Here is a 15,403-nt window from a genome sequence, read left to right as displayed (position 1 = left end):
CTTCCTTGCCCCATCCACTCCCTCCCAATTCTCAGAAGCTGCAGGGGGTGGGGGCACTCTGTCTGGTGGCACAGTGATACAAATCCTTCCTCCTCCATGGCCTCTTCCTGCCATGGCCCCTCCCCAAGAGCAAACACACGTGGCTGTGCAGGGAGTAGACAGTGCCCTACATGGCCTAGGAACTGGGCACCAAGCCAAGGCCTTCTGCTACATAAGTCCAGGCCCCCAGGGAGCAAGTGCCTTGTCTCAGTCCCTCCTGCCTGCCCTCTGTGCTGCCCCCAGGATGGGCAGCAGGATCTGGTGCTGGGCTCTGGTCTGGGCCTCTGTGGCCTTGCTCAAGGTGTGGCCAGCAGGTAAGGCTGAAGCCCCTTGCCCTCTAAAAACCGTCTTCCTGGAGAATTGACTTCTCCCTGGGATTTTTTCCCTCCTGAGATGACAGGCACCCCCCACTGTCCCCAATACCATGGTCTCAGGCCTTGCAGTTCTCTGGGCTCTGGATCCTATGTCCCACACTCTAGCTGTGTCAGTAACCTAAGGGCCTGGCTTCGATGGAGGTGTCCGGAAAAAAATTAGGTCCTATAAGCCTCGATGTATGAACCTTGGTGTGGGACCCCCACGTCAGTCTTGGCTTTGGAAGTGAACAGGAATGGGAGAGGAATGGGAGGATCACAGAGGTCTTTTTTGAGTCCGAGAGGGCCATATCAGAATTAGCAGAGATGGAGACTTCTAGTTAGGACAGGCCTTGCTCCCCACCCCCCACCCTCACCCCCACCCCCCACTGCTGGGGTCACAAGAACCAAGATGATCTTCATCAAGGCTGGGGCCTCCTTGGTGAGGTGGATTCTGCCTCCAGATATTCGAGCTGGAGCCAGATCAGATGGATATGATACCCAGAGCTGTAGTCTGAACCCAAGGCTGAGTCAGGTGGACTGACTTGTCAGCTGAGCTGTTTTCCTTGCCTGTTTGCCCTTGAGAAGGCCTCAGTACTAATACTGTCAACAGTATTGGAAAGATGGCCCCCACAGGGCTAAGCAGTAAGCAGGCAGAGCTGGCCTGAATCTCCATGACCTCCCCAAGCTCTGCTCCCTAGACTAGGAGGCTGAGCAGGAGGAACCCCAGATCCAGGCTTCCTGTATCTGTGAGAGAAGACAGTGAGGGAGGGTGGTGTCCCCAAAGCCCGTTCTGTGAGAGCCAAAGAGGCCTTGGCTGTCCCTCTCACTTCCAAGGCTACCTGCCAGCTGGTAACTGCTCCCCTGGGCCATATCCCTCCATAATGTGGCTCTTCCTGTGTCAGGTCCTGTCCATCATAGTGCTGAGCCTACCTGGTGAACGGTCAGCCCTCCTTCCCCACTCCCTCCACTCGAGAAGGGCAAAACGAAGCCCTGGGTTGGGGGCGTGTGCTTTTGTGACAGCTGTGCTTGGGGTAAGGGTGAGAGTCCGGGCCCTCAAATAAAGGGGATTTGGTTCTTGTCTGGATGAGAAGTGGGAACCCAGACCAAGATGCTGTGATGGGTGGTTGACAGCTTTCTAGCTAAGTGGAGACTGAGAGATCTCAGCCCAAGGGGGACTGGCATAGAGCCGCAGTGCTTGGGGTGGAGGCTATGGCAGAGGACAGGCTGGGCCAGGAACACTTGGGAGAGGCTTTGGATCTGGGGTTAGTGGTGGACAGGGGGAGAGGCCATGCCCTCTGGGGAATGCAGTCAAGCGGGGCCCTTGAGGAAGGATTCATGCACAGGACGGTCCCTGCGGTTTCCAAATGTCAGCTGGACACGCTGGGAAAATCAAACAGGAAGCCGAGATGCCCATGGCACTGGGGCAAGTAGCCATCTGGGTCTAGGCCTGGGGGCCATGGTCTCCTGCAAAGTGCTGGCCTTAAGGAGCCATCAGGTTTTGGAGGCTTGAGCTGTGGAGGCTGAAGCTGTCTCCTGGGCCTCTAGCAGTTAGGCTGTGGAGGTGGCCTTGCCCAGAGGCAGTGGCTAATCCAGGCCACTGAGAGTGGACATCCTGCACCAAGAACTGACCCTCTCAACCAGGCTGGGGCTGACTCTAATCACAGGTTTCTTTCTGCTGTGTCCCTCGTGACAACCTCTAATTGTGTTGTCCCTAACAAAGGCAGCCTTTGACTTCCAAGGGACTCAAGTGATGGGGCCGACAGTCACCTCCCAACAGATGATCACTTGAGCCACTGGAACATCTGCCCTACTCCTGGCAAGACCAGGTGTCACTCCGTAGGTACAGGTGGTGAGGGCCACTGCAGGGGCAGGACTGGTCTGGAAGGGCCAGAACTCCTGAGGACACCTGGGTCTTTGGTGATGTTTAGTGACCAAAAGGTACTTCAGCTGACTGGGTTGGGATCACCAGGCCCAAATCTGTTCAGGTTTCTATAGATTACAAGAAGGCCTTGACCTGGAACGAGAGCCAGTCCATGGTCTGAAGGCTTCTTGACACATGTTTCTCTTTCCTGCAGAGATCCAGGGCCAGCAACGCTTGGAATACCAAGGATTCACCGGAGATGGTCAGGAAGCATATGAAGGTCTGTGGCTCGGGCTCCGGGTTGGTGAGTCATGTTCTGGTGGCAGGGGCAGTAGTGACTGGGATGGGGCTCAGGTGGAACAGGCAGGTAGTCTTACCATACCAGTTAACACATGGAGACTCTTGACTAGTCCATTCTGCCTGAAGGCAGTGCTGGGCACACACAGACAGGAGCACCCCGGAGAGGAAGAACTCCTAGGCAGACAGGAGAAGGTTTCAGGGAGAGGGTCTAGGGGTGACCATGGAGAAACTGAATAGCCTGGAATCTATTACTCCGGGGCTTCCTGATTTCCTTGAGGTGGGCATTGAAGAGGGTGGGTGGCCAGGGAGGATATCCACAGCCACATCCCCAGTGTGACCTGACCTTCCTCCTGCAGCCCCCACATCTTCATCCACCCAGCATGTCACCTTCATCCCACCTGTCACTGTCTTCCCTAGCGTGAGCCGTAAGTAGAGAGTACCTACTGCCAGCCATGCTAAGGAGTGTACGGGGTGGGGGTGGGGGGTAGGGCTGGGGTGGGGGGGTAGGGTGAGGTAGAGATGGACTTGACAGTCTGGTTGAAGCTGACATAGGGTGGGGCCCCTGAACAGCTCTGAACAGGGTCTGGAACTTACCCTGAGAACACCTGCTGACTACCTTGGGATGTGGTCAATGAAAGGGAGGAGGGGTGGGTCTGGGTCTTCAGGTTTTATTCCAGCAGCAGAGGGAGTGGAATAGCAGAGAGCTGGCTCACGTGGTTGTGGGTAGCTGGCTTCCCCGCTCCAAAGATATTGCCTTGGCCCCAGGCTGATGTCCTTTGGGTAACTGGGCATGGAGTGGTAGCATTCCATGGTGACTCCATCTGGTTTCCCTGTAGCCTTAAACGTGGTACACAATGGAAGAGTGTGCAGCACATGGGGTGACTTCCACTATAAGACCTTCGACGGTGATATGTTCCACTTCCCTGGCCTCTGTAACTATGTCTTCTCTTCACACTGTGGGGCCACCTACGAGGACTTCAACATCCAACTGCGTCGTGGTCTGGAGGGTTCCAGGCCCATGGTCACCCATGTGGTCCTCAAGACCCAGGGGCTGGTGATTGAGCTGTCCAATGGCTCTGTCCTGGTGGACGGACGGGGGTGAGTTGGGCCTTGAGGAGAAGCATGTTCAAGCCAGGCCTTTAGACCTTGCTCTGTTCCCACTTGTTGCTCTGGGGAGGGGTCAGGAGCAGAGCGAGCGGGGAAGACAGCCCCTACTCATACCCTGCTGAAGGAAGACCAGAACTTTCTGCCTAGGGTGGAGCTACCCTACAGCCGTGCAGGTCTTCTGATGGAGAAGAGCAGTGGCTATGTGAAGGTCAGCATCCGGCTGGTCCTCACCTTCCTGTGGAATGAAGACAGTGCCCTGGTGAGGAGATTCACCCACAATTCCCTGCAGTCCCCCATTACATCATATAGGCCTTATACAGGCCTTTGCAGCCTTACATAATCCCTCTCAGTTCCACAGACCCCCAGGCCCACCCCACATAGTCTCCTACAGCCTCCCATTCCACTCTATAATCCCACAGTTTCCATAGACTCTACAAGCTCCCCCTAGATTTCATAAACTCCCAGAGTCACTCATGGCTTCCCACAGTCTCCCACAGCCCATACAGCCTCCCGCGTATCCTCACAGTTCACCCACACCCTCTTGCAGCTCTCCCACAACGCTTATAGTCCCTGGCCCTATTATAGGGATCCTACAGACTGCTGGGGGAATATCTTCTCTGGTCCCCTGGGCAAGCGGGGTGGGAAGCTGCCAGATAGGCCCTGGAGCCAGAGCAGAAGCCCTGAGGCTGGAGTTGCTCTGTCCCACCCTCAGCTCGAGCTGGACTCCAAATATACCAACCAGACGTGTGGGCTGTGCGGCGACTTCAACGGGCTCCCAGCTGTCAATGAGTTCTACGCCCACAGTGAGTGCCACTGAGTCTTCAGGCCAGGTGGTCCCAAGGGCCAGAGAATCAAGGAAGTCCGGGAGGGATATGGGAGGGCGTGTTGCAGAGACACTGAGAGGGAAGTGTGTGTGTGTGTGTGTGTGTGTGTGTGTGTGTGTGTGTGTGTGTGTGTGGTCTGTGTATCTCTGTGTGTGTTCCAGATAGAGTCCCCTGAGAGCCTCCTCAGGAAGTCTATCTCCTGACTGTGAGCTTTCTCTCCTGCAGACACCAGACTGACCCCTGTGCAGTTTGGAAACCTGCAGAAGCTGGATGGTCCTACAGAGCAGTGCCAGGATACCTTGCCCTCAGCTGTCAACAACTGCACAGATAGGGTGAGCATCTTGATAATCCCACAGTTCCCAAGGCTGGGAACAGTGCAAGACCTACATCAACGGATGAAAGAGCAGAGAACTGCCTGGCCAATGGCTGAGGAACATCTTCTGGTGACCAGACAGAGACGGCTTTCCAGCTCATGAACAGTCAGGGAATGGCCTCTGAGCTCCCAGGAGGCTGCTGCTTGGGCCTGAGGGAGGCAGGCCAGGTTGGCTCTCCCTGGTGGGACAAAATGGATTGCATTTTTGATGCAAGTCACAATTCATTCATCAGAAAACACATATTCTCTGTGTGTAGGTGATGTATGTGGAGGGAATGGGTGTCTACCACCACACAGAGGGCCAAGGTGGACCCTCAAGAAGCCTCTCCTGTGAGCAGGAAGGACTCATCCTTTGGCTCTTATTCCAGAATCCCTGAAACTAGCAGAATACCTGAGTCTACCTGAGTTGTGAAGTGAATGAGAATGTTGTAAAATCCTGGCCTCTCCGGGGTGCTAGGGTAGGAAGATATTGAGTAGCTACCTGAGTCCATGGGGGCCACCTAAGGGTGGGTGTTATCTTGATTTCCCTCTTTTCTGAGCTACCACACAGGGGTGCATTCTGCATGCTCCTGGGTGCACAAGCCACAAGTCAGCGTGTCTTGGAGCCTTGAAGTAGAAGGTGGGAGGAACAGAGAGTCCTGGGTCACTCCCTCAGAACCAAGTAGAGCTCTATACTCAGACATAGCACAGTATTTGGGTAGAATAATGTATAAGGAAGGTGGATGGATAATGGATGGATGGATGGATGGATGGATGGATGGATGGATGGATGGATGGAGTAGGTGATTGATGGATGGATGGATGGATGGGTAGATGAGTGATGAATTAATGATAGATGAATGGTGGATGGATGATGGGTAGATGATGGATGGATGGATAGATGATGGACAGACAGACAGATGAATGGATGTGTGGGTGGAAGGAGCCTCCAGGGGAAGAAGGGGCTTCCTGCATGGCCTAGGAGGGGCAGGGTCCCCATTACAAGTTTCATGACAATCCTGCTTGAGGGTCAGAAAGTGCTTAACTTCTCTGTGCTTGCCAGGAGGACATCTGTCGCCACGTCCTGCTTGGCCCTGCCTTTGCCGAGTGCCATGCCCTGGTAGATGTCAGCATGTACTTGGATGCCTGTGTCCAGGACCTGTGCCTCTGCCCCACATGCCCATGTGCCACTTTTGCTGAATATTCCCGCCAGTGTGCCCATGCAGGGGGCCATCCACAGAACTGGAGGAGTTCTGATCTGTGCAGTGAGTATCCTCACTAGAGTATAGCCCAGGGTCTTTCTAAGGGCCAGCCTTGAGCTTCGAACCTGGCTGGGAAGTCAAGGTAGAGAGAGCCACTTAAGGGCCACTGAGAAAGGGTGAATGTCAAGGAAAGAAGAGGTAGTAGGGAAGTTGAGGGGGAAGATGTGCTTGAGGGTTCTGGTGGACCTGTTGGTCCCAGAGGGGGGATCTTGGGCTGTTCTTGGGCACAGCAAGAAGATATTGCTCCAGAACCTCAAGGTAGGCTCTCCTGGAGAACAGTGGCCTCAGGTGGCCATAGGCAGAGAAGGATGTGTGAGAAGTGCTGGGCCCCTGCTCTCTAGCCTACTGCTTTTACCTAGCAGGTGGCTTTCTGGGACCTCAGTGGACATGGGAGCAGGGAGTGGGCATGGCTCCCACTGACTGCAGAGGTCAGGATTCACTTCTCCTAGATCAAGTGCTGTCTTTGTTTCAGACCGGACATGCCCTTTTAACATGGAACACCAGGAGTGCAGCTCGCCCTGTGTGGATACCTGCTCCAACCCCCAACGCTCCCAGCTCTGCGAGGACCACTGCATGGATGGCTGCTTCTGTCCCCCAGGCAGGCCCTGTGCCCTTTGCCCCCCACCTCCATGGCTACCTTTGGGTCATGGTTTCCACCTCAGCTGACCCTCTCCACTCCTAATGGCAGTGGGCCTGGCTAGGGGTTGTATCCTATGGTCAAGGGAAGGATGGAAACTAATTATTAACAAGGCAGAGGTCTGATGATCTGCATACAGACAGAGAACAGGTGTCTTGAGTCCCTGAGGTCAAGCGGGGAAACTGAGGCCCAGAGGAGCTTATCCCAATCAGTTCAGGCTGGGTCAGCATTCTAGACTAGGGGCCCTTCCCCTTGCCTAGGGCTGGGGTTGTCTTGGAGGCAAGCTGCCCCCATAATACCTGTACGGGGGTGTGTGTGTTAGCATCTGTATTCACCGTCCTTTCCCCCAGGCACTGTGCTGGATGACATCAGACACTTGGGCTGTGTGCCCCTGGAGCAGTGCCACTGTACCCATGGTGGTCACACGTATGCCCCTGGAGAGTCCTTCAACACCAGCTGCAGCTCCTGGTAAGCTTAACAGCCTTGTGGAGGTATGCGGGGCGAGGCTGGCCTCTTCCCACTGGACCCCTTCTGCTCATGGACTTGTCCACAGCACCTGCTTCGGGGGATTGTGGCAGTGCCAGGATTTGCTGTGCCCCGCCACCTGCTCTGTGCAAGGCGGGTCCCACATCTTCACCTATGACGAGAAATTCTACAATGTTCATGGGGACTGCAGCTACATCCTGTCCAAGGTGCGGCCACAATCCCGGTCTGTAGATATCAGCTAGGGTCCCGTGAGGGTTCACAGCAGGAGTGATGCAGCTACATCCTGTCCAAGGTGCGGCCACAGTCCCGGTCTGTAGATATCAGCTAGGGTCCCGTGAGGGTCCACAGCAGGAGTGAAGGCCGTGGTGAACGTCTATGCTGACAGGGAAGTCCCAGGTCCCATGACAAGCCACCTATGGTAAACCAGGGTACCTGAAGACACCTCCAGAACCCCTTCAGGTCTTGAGAGGTTGTGCCTAGGGGAACTCCGCACCCAACCACGCATCTTGGGTTTCTTGACAGAAATGTGCAGATAGCAGCTTCACTGTGCTGGTCGATCTGCGGAAGTGTGGCGTGACGGATACTGAGAACTGCCTCAAAGCAGTCACACTCAACCTCAACAGTGGGGACATGGTGAGGACTGGGGCTCTGACTACCATCAAATTATGGGCTGCGAGTGACACAGGTAGGGAAGCCTATGGCGTAGTGACAAGCCAGAGTAAAGAGAGGCCTCTACTCCCTCTCTAAGCCCCCAGGTAGGAGCAGCCACCGCCCAGACGGGAAGAACCTACTGCAAGAGTGGGCCTGAGTTTCCTTCCTGGCTCTGACACCGGGTTGGGGGAGGGCATTCTATCAGAATTTTTCCTATAAGTGGCTGGATGGGCCCTATGGGTACTGACTGTGTCCACCACATACCAGGTCGTCCGGATCCAGGCCAATGGTGCCGTGTTCCTGAACTCCATCTTTACTCAGCTGCCCCTATCAGCAGGTGTGTGGCTCCCTGGGAGAACAAGCCAGGGCTGGCACCTTCAGTGGGCAGTCATCTTTCAGCCCTTGGGTAGAGGCTAGCTCCTGGTGAGCTCTTTGTGGCCTCAGGCAACTCCAGTGTTTCCCATGGGGTGACAAGTTGCTACCCCTGGTTCTGTGGGAATCCTATGGCTAGCAGTGGCACTCACGCTCTATCGGGGACAGTTGGCAGTCATTTATGACCCATGCACATTTAGGAACTTGGGGCGTGCGATTTCTTAGGTGGGCCACCTCCTGTCCCAGCCAGCGCTGTCCTGTTTGGTGGGGCCAGCTCCCAGCATGTCTAACACCTCTCACTTTACAGCCAATGTCACCATCTTTAGTCCATCATCCTTCTTCATCATGGTGCACACAGGCATGGGGCTACAGCTGCAAGTGCAGCTGGTGCCCATCATGCAGGTGTTTGTCAGCCTGGACCCCTCCTACCATGGCCAGATGTGTGGTGAGGCCCCAGTGGACTTGAGGGCGGGACCATGGTGGGGCGCTGCTGGGGGTCAGGCCTGCCCTAGCTGTAGAATCCCCAACAGAAGGGGGTCGGGAAGCATTGGCTCCAGGGCTCCCCCGAGACCCCAGCACCACCCAGCACACCTGACATCTAACCAGTAACCTGTGGAGTGGCCTGGGAAGACAGATCTGGCTGTGCTGCCCCGATTGGGCTAGCCCTGTTAGGGGCTTATCTGTGGGTAGTTCTGGAGTCAAACACTAGGAAGGGACTTTCTTCCCAGTCCTCTTTTGATAGTGCTTAGAGGGGAGACGGCCCTGGGGAGAGTGGCCAGGTTGAACAACCTGCTGACCCCTAACTCCGGTCCCTAGGCCTGTGTGGGAACTTCAACCAGAACCAGGCCGATGACTTCACAGCCCTCAGTGGGGTGGTGGAGGGCACAGGAGCTGCCTTCTCCAATACCTGGAAGACTCAAGTCTCCTGCCCCAACGCCAAGAACATCTTTGAGGACCCCTGCTCGTACAGCGTGGAGGCTGGTAACCACCTGCTCTAGTCTCTGGCCACCCTGACAGCCCTTTCTGACCTCTGGGGCCACATGAACCATGGGGGAAGGGCTCAGAGAACCCCTATGTGGGCAGGAAGGCATGAGGGGTTAGGGCTGAAGAGGGGGGCAGGCTCTGGGAAGCAGGTGAGGGGCAGCCCACATTTCTCCCTTCCCTAGAGAACTATGCCCAGGAGTGGTGCTCCATGCTCACTAAAAGCTCAGGCGTCTTCTCAGCCTGCCATGCCACCGTCAGCCCAGCGCCCTTCTACTCGGTAAGACCATGATCTGCTAGGCCTGGGTGGGCCCTTGAAGGCTGGACTCCCAAGGCCCTCCCACCACTACCCACTCTGGTGTTTACTTCTCCAAGGGTTCACCAACTGAGAAACTAAAAAAAGAAGGTTCTGGGGGGCGGGGCTCAGAAGGATCCTTAATAGTCTTAGTGTGTGTCCAACCTCATTCTTCCAAGACTGGTGCTGGAGCATTGCCTTGTCTCCATGGGCTCCCCCTTAAAGGCTTCTTTCTATGTTGGCCCCATTCACACATGACAGAGCACTCAGAGCACCTTTTGGGGGACACACCTTAACCCTAAATAGCACTCCAAAGCCCTAAGCCTTAGCACATCACTCCATTTTCAAGGGTGAGTCTCCAGGTAACCCACTTCTATGACACCTTGCTGGACATACCCTCCTGAGCATCGTTGGCCTTTGTCTCAGTATACCCTGCCCATTCCATCCAGGCCACCTATGTGCAGTTAGAACAACACCTCAGATACAAGTTGAACCTGCCCTTGTCTTGTGGAGATTCTTCCCTAGAGCCCCTGCCTTAGACTTCAGGCCTTCCAGCTTCTATGCCCAGACCCCAAGTCTGTTCTCCATTCTGGCTGCCACTTTGCCCTGTGGCCTCTGACACTGTCCTTAACATGAATCCCAGGCCACTACTCCAAGACCCTGCTTGTGGTGGCTCCTGTGGGAAAGCCACAGGCCCAGGCCTTGATCAGGGTTTGGCTGATGTTGATGGGCAAGTCAACGGAGCAATCAGGGACCCTAGGAGACAGAGGCACCTGACTTCCTGACATCTTGTCTCCCAGAACTGCATCTTTGACACGTGCAACTGTGAGAAGAGCGAGGACTGCATGTGCGCAGCCCTGTCCTCGTACGTGCGTGCCTGTGCCGCCAAAGGCGTGCTGCTCAGTGGCTGGAGGGACAGCGTCTGCAGTGAGTGTTCTGTGGGCAGCTGGGCTCCTCATCACGGGTTATACTTCCCCACAGTATAACCTGTCACTCTGGCACAGGGGGCACATGGGACCCTTGATAACAGGATCTACCAGTCTCCTGTCCCATGTCTACAAGAACCTTGCATTCTGTTGTGTCTACAATGGTGTCACCAATCTAAGGCAGGGAAGCACAAAGCCTGGGCCAGTTCACCCAGCCATTGACCTCCCTGTCCCCTGTTCTTCTTCCTACAGCCAAGTACATGAACAACTGTCCCCAAACCAAGAGCTACTCCTATGCTGTGAGTACTTGTGAGCCTACCTGCCGCTCTCTGAGTGAGGCTGACGTCACCTGTGGCATCTCCTTTGTGCCCGTGGATGGCTGCACCTGTCCTGAAGGCACCTTCCTGGATGACAAGGGTCACTGTGTGCCTGATGAGGAGTGCCCCTGTTTCTTCCATGGAACTGTGGTGGCTCCTAGAGAGTTTGTTACGGACAATGGTGTGGTGTGGTAAGGAAGACCACCCTCATCCATCCCCCATCCTCACAAAACCTGTGTCAGTGGGCTCGCTAGCTGCTGGTCCTTTTATACCCGGAAGTTTGTGTGGCCTCCTCATTGATGGTTTCAAGACATACTTTGGGCATGCTGGATGTTGGGGGCACCCTTCAGATCCCCTGAGAAAAAGCAGGGAGGTTATTCTGAGGGTCCTATGATGTCAGGGCAGAAGTGCTGACAAGCAGCTCTCAGCTGAGGTCCTACCCCCTCCTTGGCCTCAAAGGCAGTTCCTTACAACTCACAGTGTAAGTGAGCTTTCTATTACTGTAACAAAAGCCTGAGACAAGACATAGAGAGGCCTGTCTTGGCTCACAGTTCTGGAGGTTCAGCCCATGACAGCATATGACTGAGTGGTCCCATGGCTTCGGGCCTGTTGCAAGGCAGCACTTCATGATGGAAGATTGTGGAAAACAAAACTCACCTCACAGCAAGAAAGAGAGAGTGCGCAGGATAACATTAAGGTCCCACTGTCCCCTTCAATGACCTAACTTCTTCCCAGGTGGCCTTACTTCTTAAGGGCACTACCACTTTCTAGTATTAGCATAGGCTGGTGACTAAACCTGTAATGTGTGGGAATGTGGGGTTCTTCCCAAGGACCCCCAACAGCTGGCACCCTCTGGACATTGGGAGGAGGCAAGGAGGCCCAGACCTTGGTCGGCTTAGAGCAGGGGCACTACTTTATCTTCTAGCTCGTGTGAAAATGGGAAGTTGACCTGTCTTGGAGCCCTGATGCAGAGGAGCACAGGTAATATTTCACCCTGACCAGCCTGTACTTTGCCATGGCTGCTGTGCCAAGATGCTCTAGGGGAGGAGGGCCCATGGGTTTTCTGGCAGTGTGGTCATAGAGCTCTTGGAGCTGTGGGCTATACCCTCCTGGGGCAGGTCCACACAGCCTGGATACTTGGGACATAGCTTAAAGCCATGTAAGACCCAAGCTTGCTACAATTTGAGCAGCAAGACAGGGTCAGAAGACTGTAGGGACCAGGAGTGTCCTGTTCCAGGCCTCACTCATCTGCTTTTTCTCCTCAGAGTGCCAGGCGCCTATGGTATATCTAGACTGTAACAACGCCTCAGTGGGTGACCAAGGGGCTGAATGCCTCAGAAGCTGCCACACACTGGATGTGGACTGTGTGAGTCCTCTTGGTTGCAACAGCAACCTTCATCCATCATCCTAAGCTACAGGGAAATTCGGGGGTGGGGGAGAATGTCACTGGAAGGTCAGTGGCTTTGGGTCTTGCTGACCCTGGATGGCCTCCTCCTGGGCACTCCCAGGACAAGGTCTACTTGCTTGGTTCCTGGGCACCTGAATAGGGATGAGGGAACAGGCTATTGTTTCAGTCTCTGACTAGGCTACCTGTGCCCACAGTTCAGCACACACTGTGTCTCGGGCTGTGTGTGTCCCTCAGGGCTGGTAGCAGATGGGAATGGGGGCTGCATTGCTGAGAAGGACTGCCCCTGCGTACACAATGAGGCCACCTACAGACCTGGGGAGATCATCCGGGTAGACTGCAATAACTGGTAGGTTTTGGGACCCTCAGAGGGGGTCAGGAGGTATCTACAGGGACACTGGTCTGAGTTGGCCTTGGTATTTCAGAGGCCTCAGCATGTGTCTCGGGGGCCAAGGTACTCATCAGACCCCATTCTGTGGAGGAGAGGCTGTTTCTCCAGCCGGGGGTGATTGGATGCATACCCACACAAGACCAAAGCTTGATGTACTCTGAGCTTAATTCAAGTGAAGTGGCCCTGCTAGCACAGGACTGGGACAGCCAGGCTCAGAGGATGGATGATACCCTTGCCAGCAATGCTCTCTCCTTTCACAGTACCTGCAGGAACCGCCGGTGGGAGTGTACGGATCAGCCCTGTATGGGTGCATGTGTGGCCTATGGGGATGGCCATTTTGTCACCTTTGATGGTGAACGCTACATCTTTGAAGGCAGCTGCGAGTATACCTTAGCTCAGGTGTGTGGTCTCTGCCCTCTCCCACCATGTCACCCATCTCTGTTCTTCCCACTACTTATTTTTGAGCTGTGAGCAGAGCCTTATCTTTTCCCTTCTCAGGACTACTGCAGAGGCAACACCAGTACTGATGGGACCTTCCGTATTGTCACTGAGAATGTCCCTTGTGGGACCACGGGAACCACCTGCTCCAAGGCCATCAAGATCTTTGTGGAGGTGAGAGTATACTTGTAGCCACTGGGGACTGTGGCCCTCCCTCTGTAGCTCCACCTCTGGTTCTCCATAAGTTATTCTCAAGGACAGGATAGCAAGTGACTCCAACCTACGACTTACGATAGCAGACTACCATCTCCCCTCCTTGAACCAGAGTTAGATCAAGGCAAACGGGATCATGCTCCCTGCAGCTCAGGAGGATCCTTGCTGCCTTTCTGGACTAGGGGTTCCAGCAGTCCTTGGTTTGTGGCAGCATCACTCCAGTCTGCCTCTGTCTGTTTATGACCTTCTGCTCTGTGTCTGTATGTCTCTGGTCATTGTAAGGGCAGTCACTGGGCTTAGGGGACACCCAGGTAATTTAGAAAACCTACCTCAAGATCCTCCAAAGGCTCTTTTTCTAGTAAAGTGTTATTTTAAAGTCATGGGAATTATGGGTATATTTGGGAGTGATATTACACTCAGTACCCCACTTCTGGCAAAGGGAAGTCAGAATTCACAGAGCACAAAGCAGAGCTGCTGGCTTGGGATGTGTCTTAGTTAGGGTTTCTATTGTACAATAAAACACCATGACCAAAAATCAAGTTAGGGAAGAAAGGATTTATTTGACTTCCACTTCCATATCATAGTCCCTCACTGGAGGAAGTTAGGACAGGAACTCAAGCAGGGAGGAACCTGGAGGCAGGAGCTGATGCAGAGGTCATGGAGGATGCAGAGGTGATGGAGGGGTGTTGCCTATTGGCTTGCTTCCCATGGCTTGCTCAGCCTGCTTTTTATAGAACCCAGGACTATCAGTCCAGGGATAGTATCACCCACAATGGGCTGGGCCATCCCCCATTGATCACTAATTGAGAAAATGCCTCACAGCTGGATCTCACGGAGGCATTTCCTCAACTGAGGCTCCTTCTTCTCTGATGACCCTAGCTTGTGTCAAGTTGACACAAAGTACAAGATGCATCCCCTTGAGAGCCAAGGAAGGCAGCAGCAGGTCACCTGAGGTGGGTGGGGGATGATGTAAGGTAGCATTGCACATATGAGCCTTTGGAGATCTGTAGGTGTATGGCCTGACTTTTCCCATTTCTCACACAGTGAGTTTTCATGTTGAGGAGTCCTCCATAGGTAGCAAGCAACCTTCTGATGTCCCAGCTCCCTGAAATTGTGGCCCTGTTTTTCTCCATCTGCAGAGTTATGAGCTGATTCTTCATGAGGGGAACTTCAAAGTGGTGGAGAGAGGGTCAAGTGGGGAGCTTCCATACAAGATCAGATACATGGGTATCTTCCTGGTCATTGAGATCCGCAGTGGGATAGTCGTGTCCTGGGACAGGAAGACCAGTGTGTTTGTCCGACTGCAGCAGCATTACAAGGCAAGTGTGGCCACCATGCACCCTGCTTCTAGGCCTAGCTAGGATAGGTCTAGGGCTGGAAGCTGATAAGGCTGCTGAGGGATGGATCACATCGAAAAGCTCTAGTCACTGAGACCACACACACACAACACCAGGTTCCAAGAGGGATGGCTTGAAATTGCAATGAATAATGAGTGTACTGGAATCATGACTGATGAACCAGCCACGCCCACAGGCCTGTGCAGAGACAGAATCTTCTAAATAGAATAAGTTCAATTTACTCACCTGTCCCAGGACCCACTTCCCACACCCATTTGCAAATTCACTGGGTACAACTCAGGAGAAATGGGTTCTCCCTGTGTTTTGCTTCCAAGCCGGGCTCTGTACACCTCAGCTAACCTGCCCAGGATTCTCTCCCATCATGTGTCTGCAGGGAAGGGTCTGTGGCCTGTGTGGGAACTTCGATGACAATGCCATCAATGACTTCACTACACGCAGCCAGTCTGTGGTGGGCGATGTGCTAGAGTTTGGAAACAGCTGGAAGTTCTCGCCATCTTGCCCAGATGCCCCAGTTCCCAAGGACCCCTGCACTGCCAACCCTTACCGCAAGTCCTGGGCCCAGAAGAAGTGCAGCATCATTAACAGTGCGACCTTTGCTGCCTGCCACTCCCAGGTAGAGCCTAGCTTTGGTTCACAGGGCTTGCAGTTGCCTGCTTCTTCCTGGTAGGAATTGAGTCTTGCTCGACTAGACACAGTGGGCCTCTGAGGACCGTCTTGATCCAGTCAGAGCACATGGTCCATGGCCCTGGGTTTTCAAGTTCTAGGTCTAAATCTCCCACAAGATGGGTAAGAATTCATGCATATATCCCAGCATGGAGTCATCACCACTATTTTG

The 15,403-nt window shown here is 54.2% G+C and overlaps 1 protein-coding gene across 1 annotated transcript in view; it reads left to right on the top strand.

Annotated features, from left to right (window-relative positions):
* The first annotated feature begins 253 nt into the window (after positions 1 to 253).
* Positions 254 to 15,403, top strand: part of Muc5b (mucin 5B, oligomeric mucus/gel-forming) — a 33,393-nt gene continuing 18,243 nt past the window's right edge. The window contains 25 exon segments of the mRNA XM_037209059.1: positions 254 to 353; positions 2,468 to 2,533; positions 2,910 to 2,978; positions 3,390 to 3,651; positions 3,808 to 3,919; positions 4,373 to 4,463; positions 4,710 to 4,816; positions 5,900 to 6,101; positions 6,571 to 6,696; positions 7,086 to 7,203; positions 7,289 to 7,427; positions 7,744 to 7,854; positions 8,140 to 8,209; positions 8,552 to 8,689; positions 9,061 to 9,225; positions 9,411 to 9,505; positions 10,321 to 10,447; positions 10,699 to 10,954; positions 11,689 to 11,744; positions 12,029 to 12,129; positions 12,366 to 12,517; positions 12,820 to 12,958; positions 13,058 to 13,171; positions 14,350 to 14,529; positions 14,942 to 15,181. Of these exon segments, the coding sequence (XP_037064954.1) occupies positions 284 to 353; positions 2,468 to 2,533; positions 2,910 to 2,978; positions 3,390 to 3,651; positions 3,808 to 3,919; positions 4,373 to 4,463; positions 4,710 to 4,816; positions 5,900 to 6,101; positions 6,571 to 6,696; positions 7,086 to 7,203; positions 7,289 to 7,427; positions 7,744 to 7,854; positions 8,140 to 8,209; positions 8,552 to 8,689; positions 9,061 to 9,225; positions 9,411 to 9,505; positions 10,321 to 10,447; positions 10,699 to 10,954; positions 11,689 to 11,744; positions 12,029 to 12,129; positions 12,366 to 12,517; positions 12,820 to 12,958; positions 13,058 to 13,171; positions 14,350 to 14,529; positions 14,942 to 15,181 (3,306 nt within the window). The 5' untranslated portion in view covers positions 254 to 283.

Source organism: Peromyscus leucopus, chromosome 1 (genome assembly GCF_004664715.2).
Source record: "Peromyscus leucopus breed LL Stock chromosome 1, UCI_PerLeu_2.1, whole genome shotgun sequence".
NCBI lineage: Eukaryota > Metazoa > Chordata > Mammalia > Rodentia > Cricetidae > Peromyscus > Peromyscus leucopus.
Note: the sequence above shows the minus strand (reverse complement) of the source record. Positions and strands in the feature narration are given on the sequence as shown.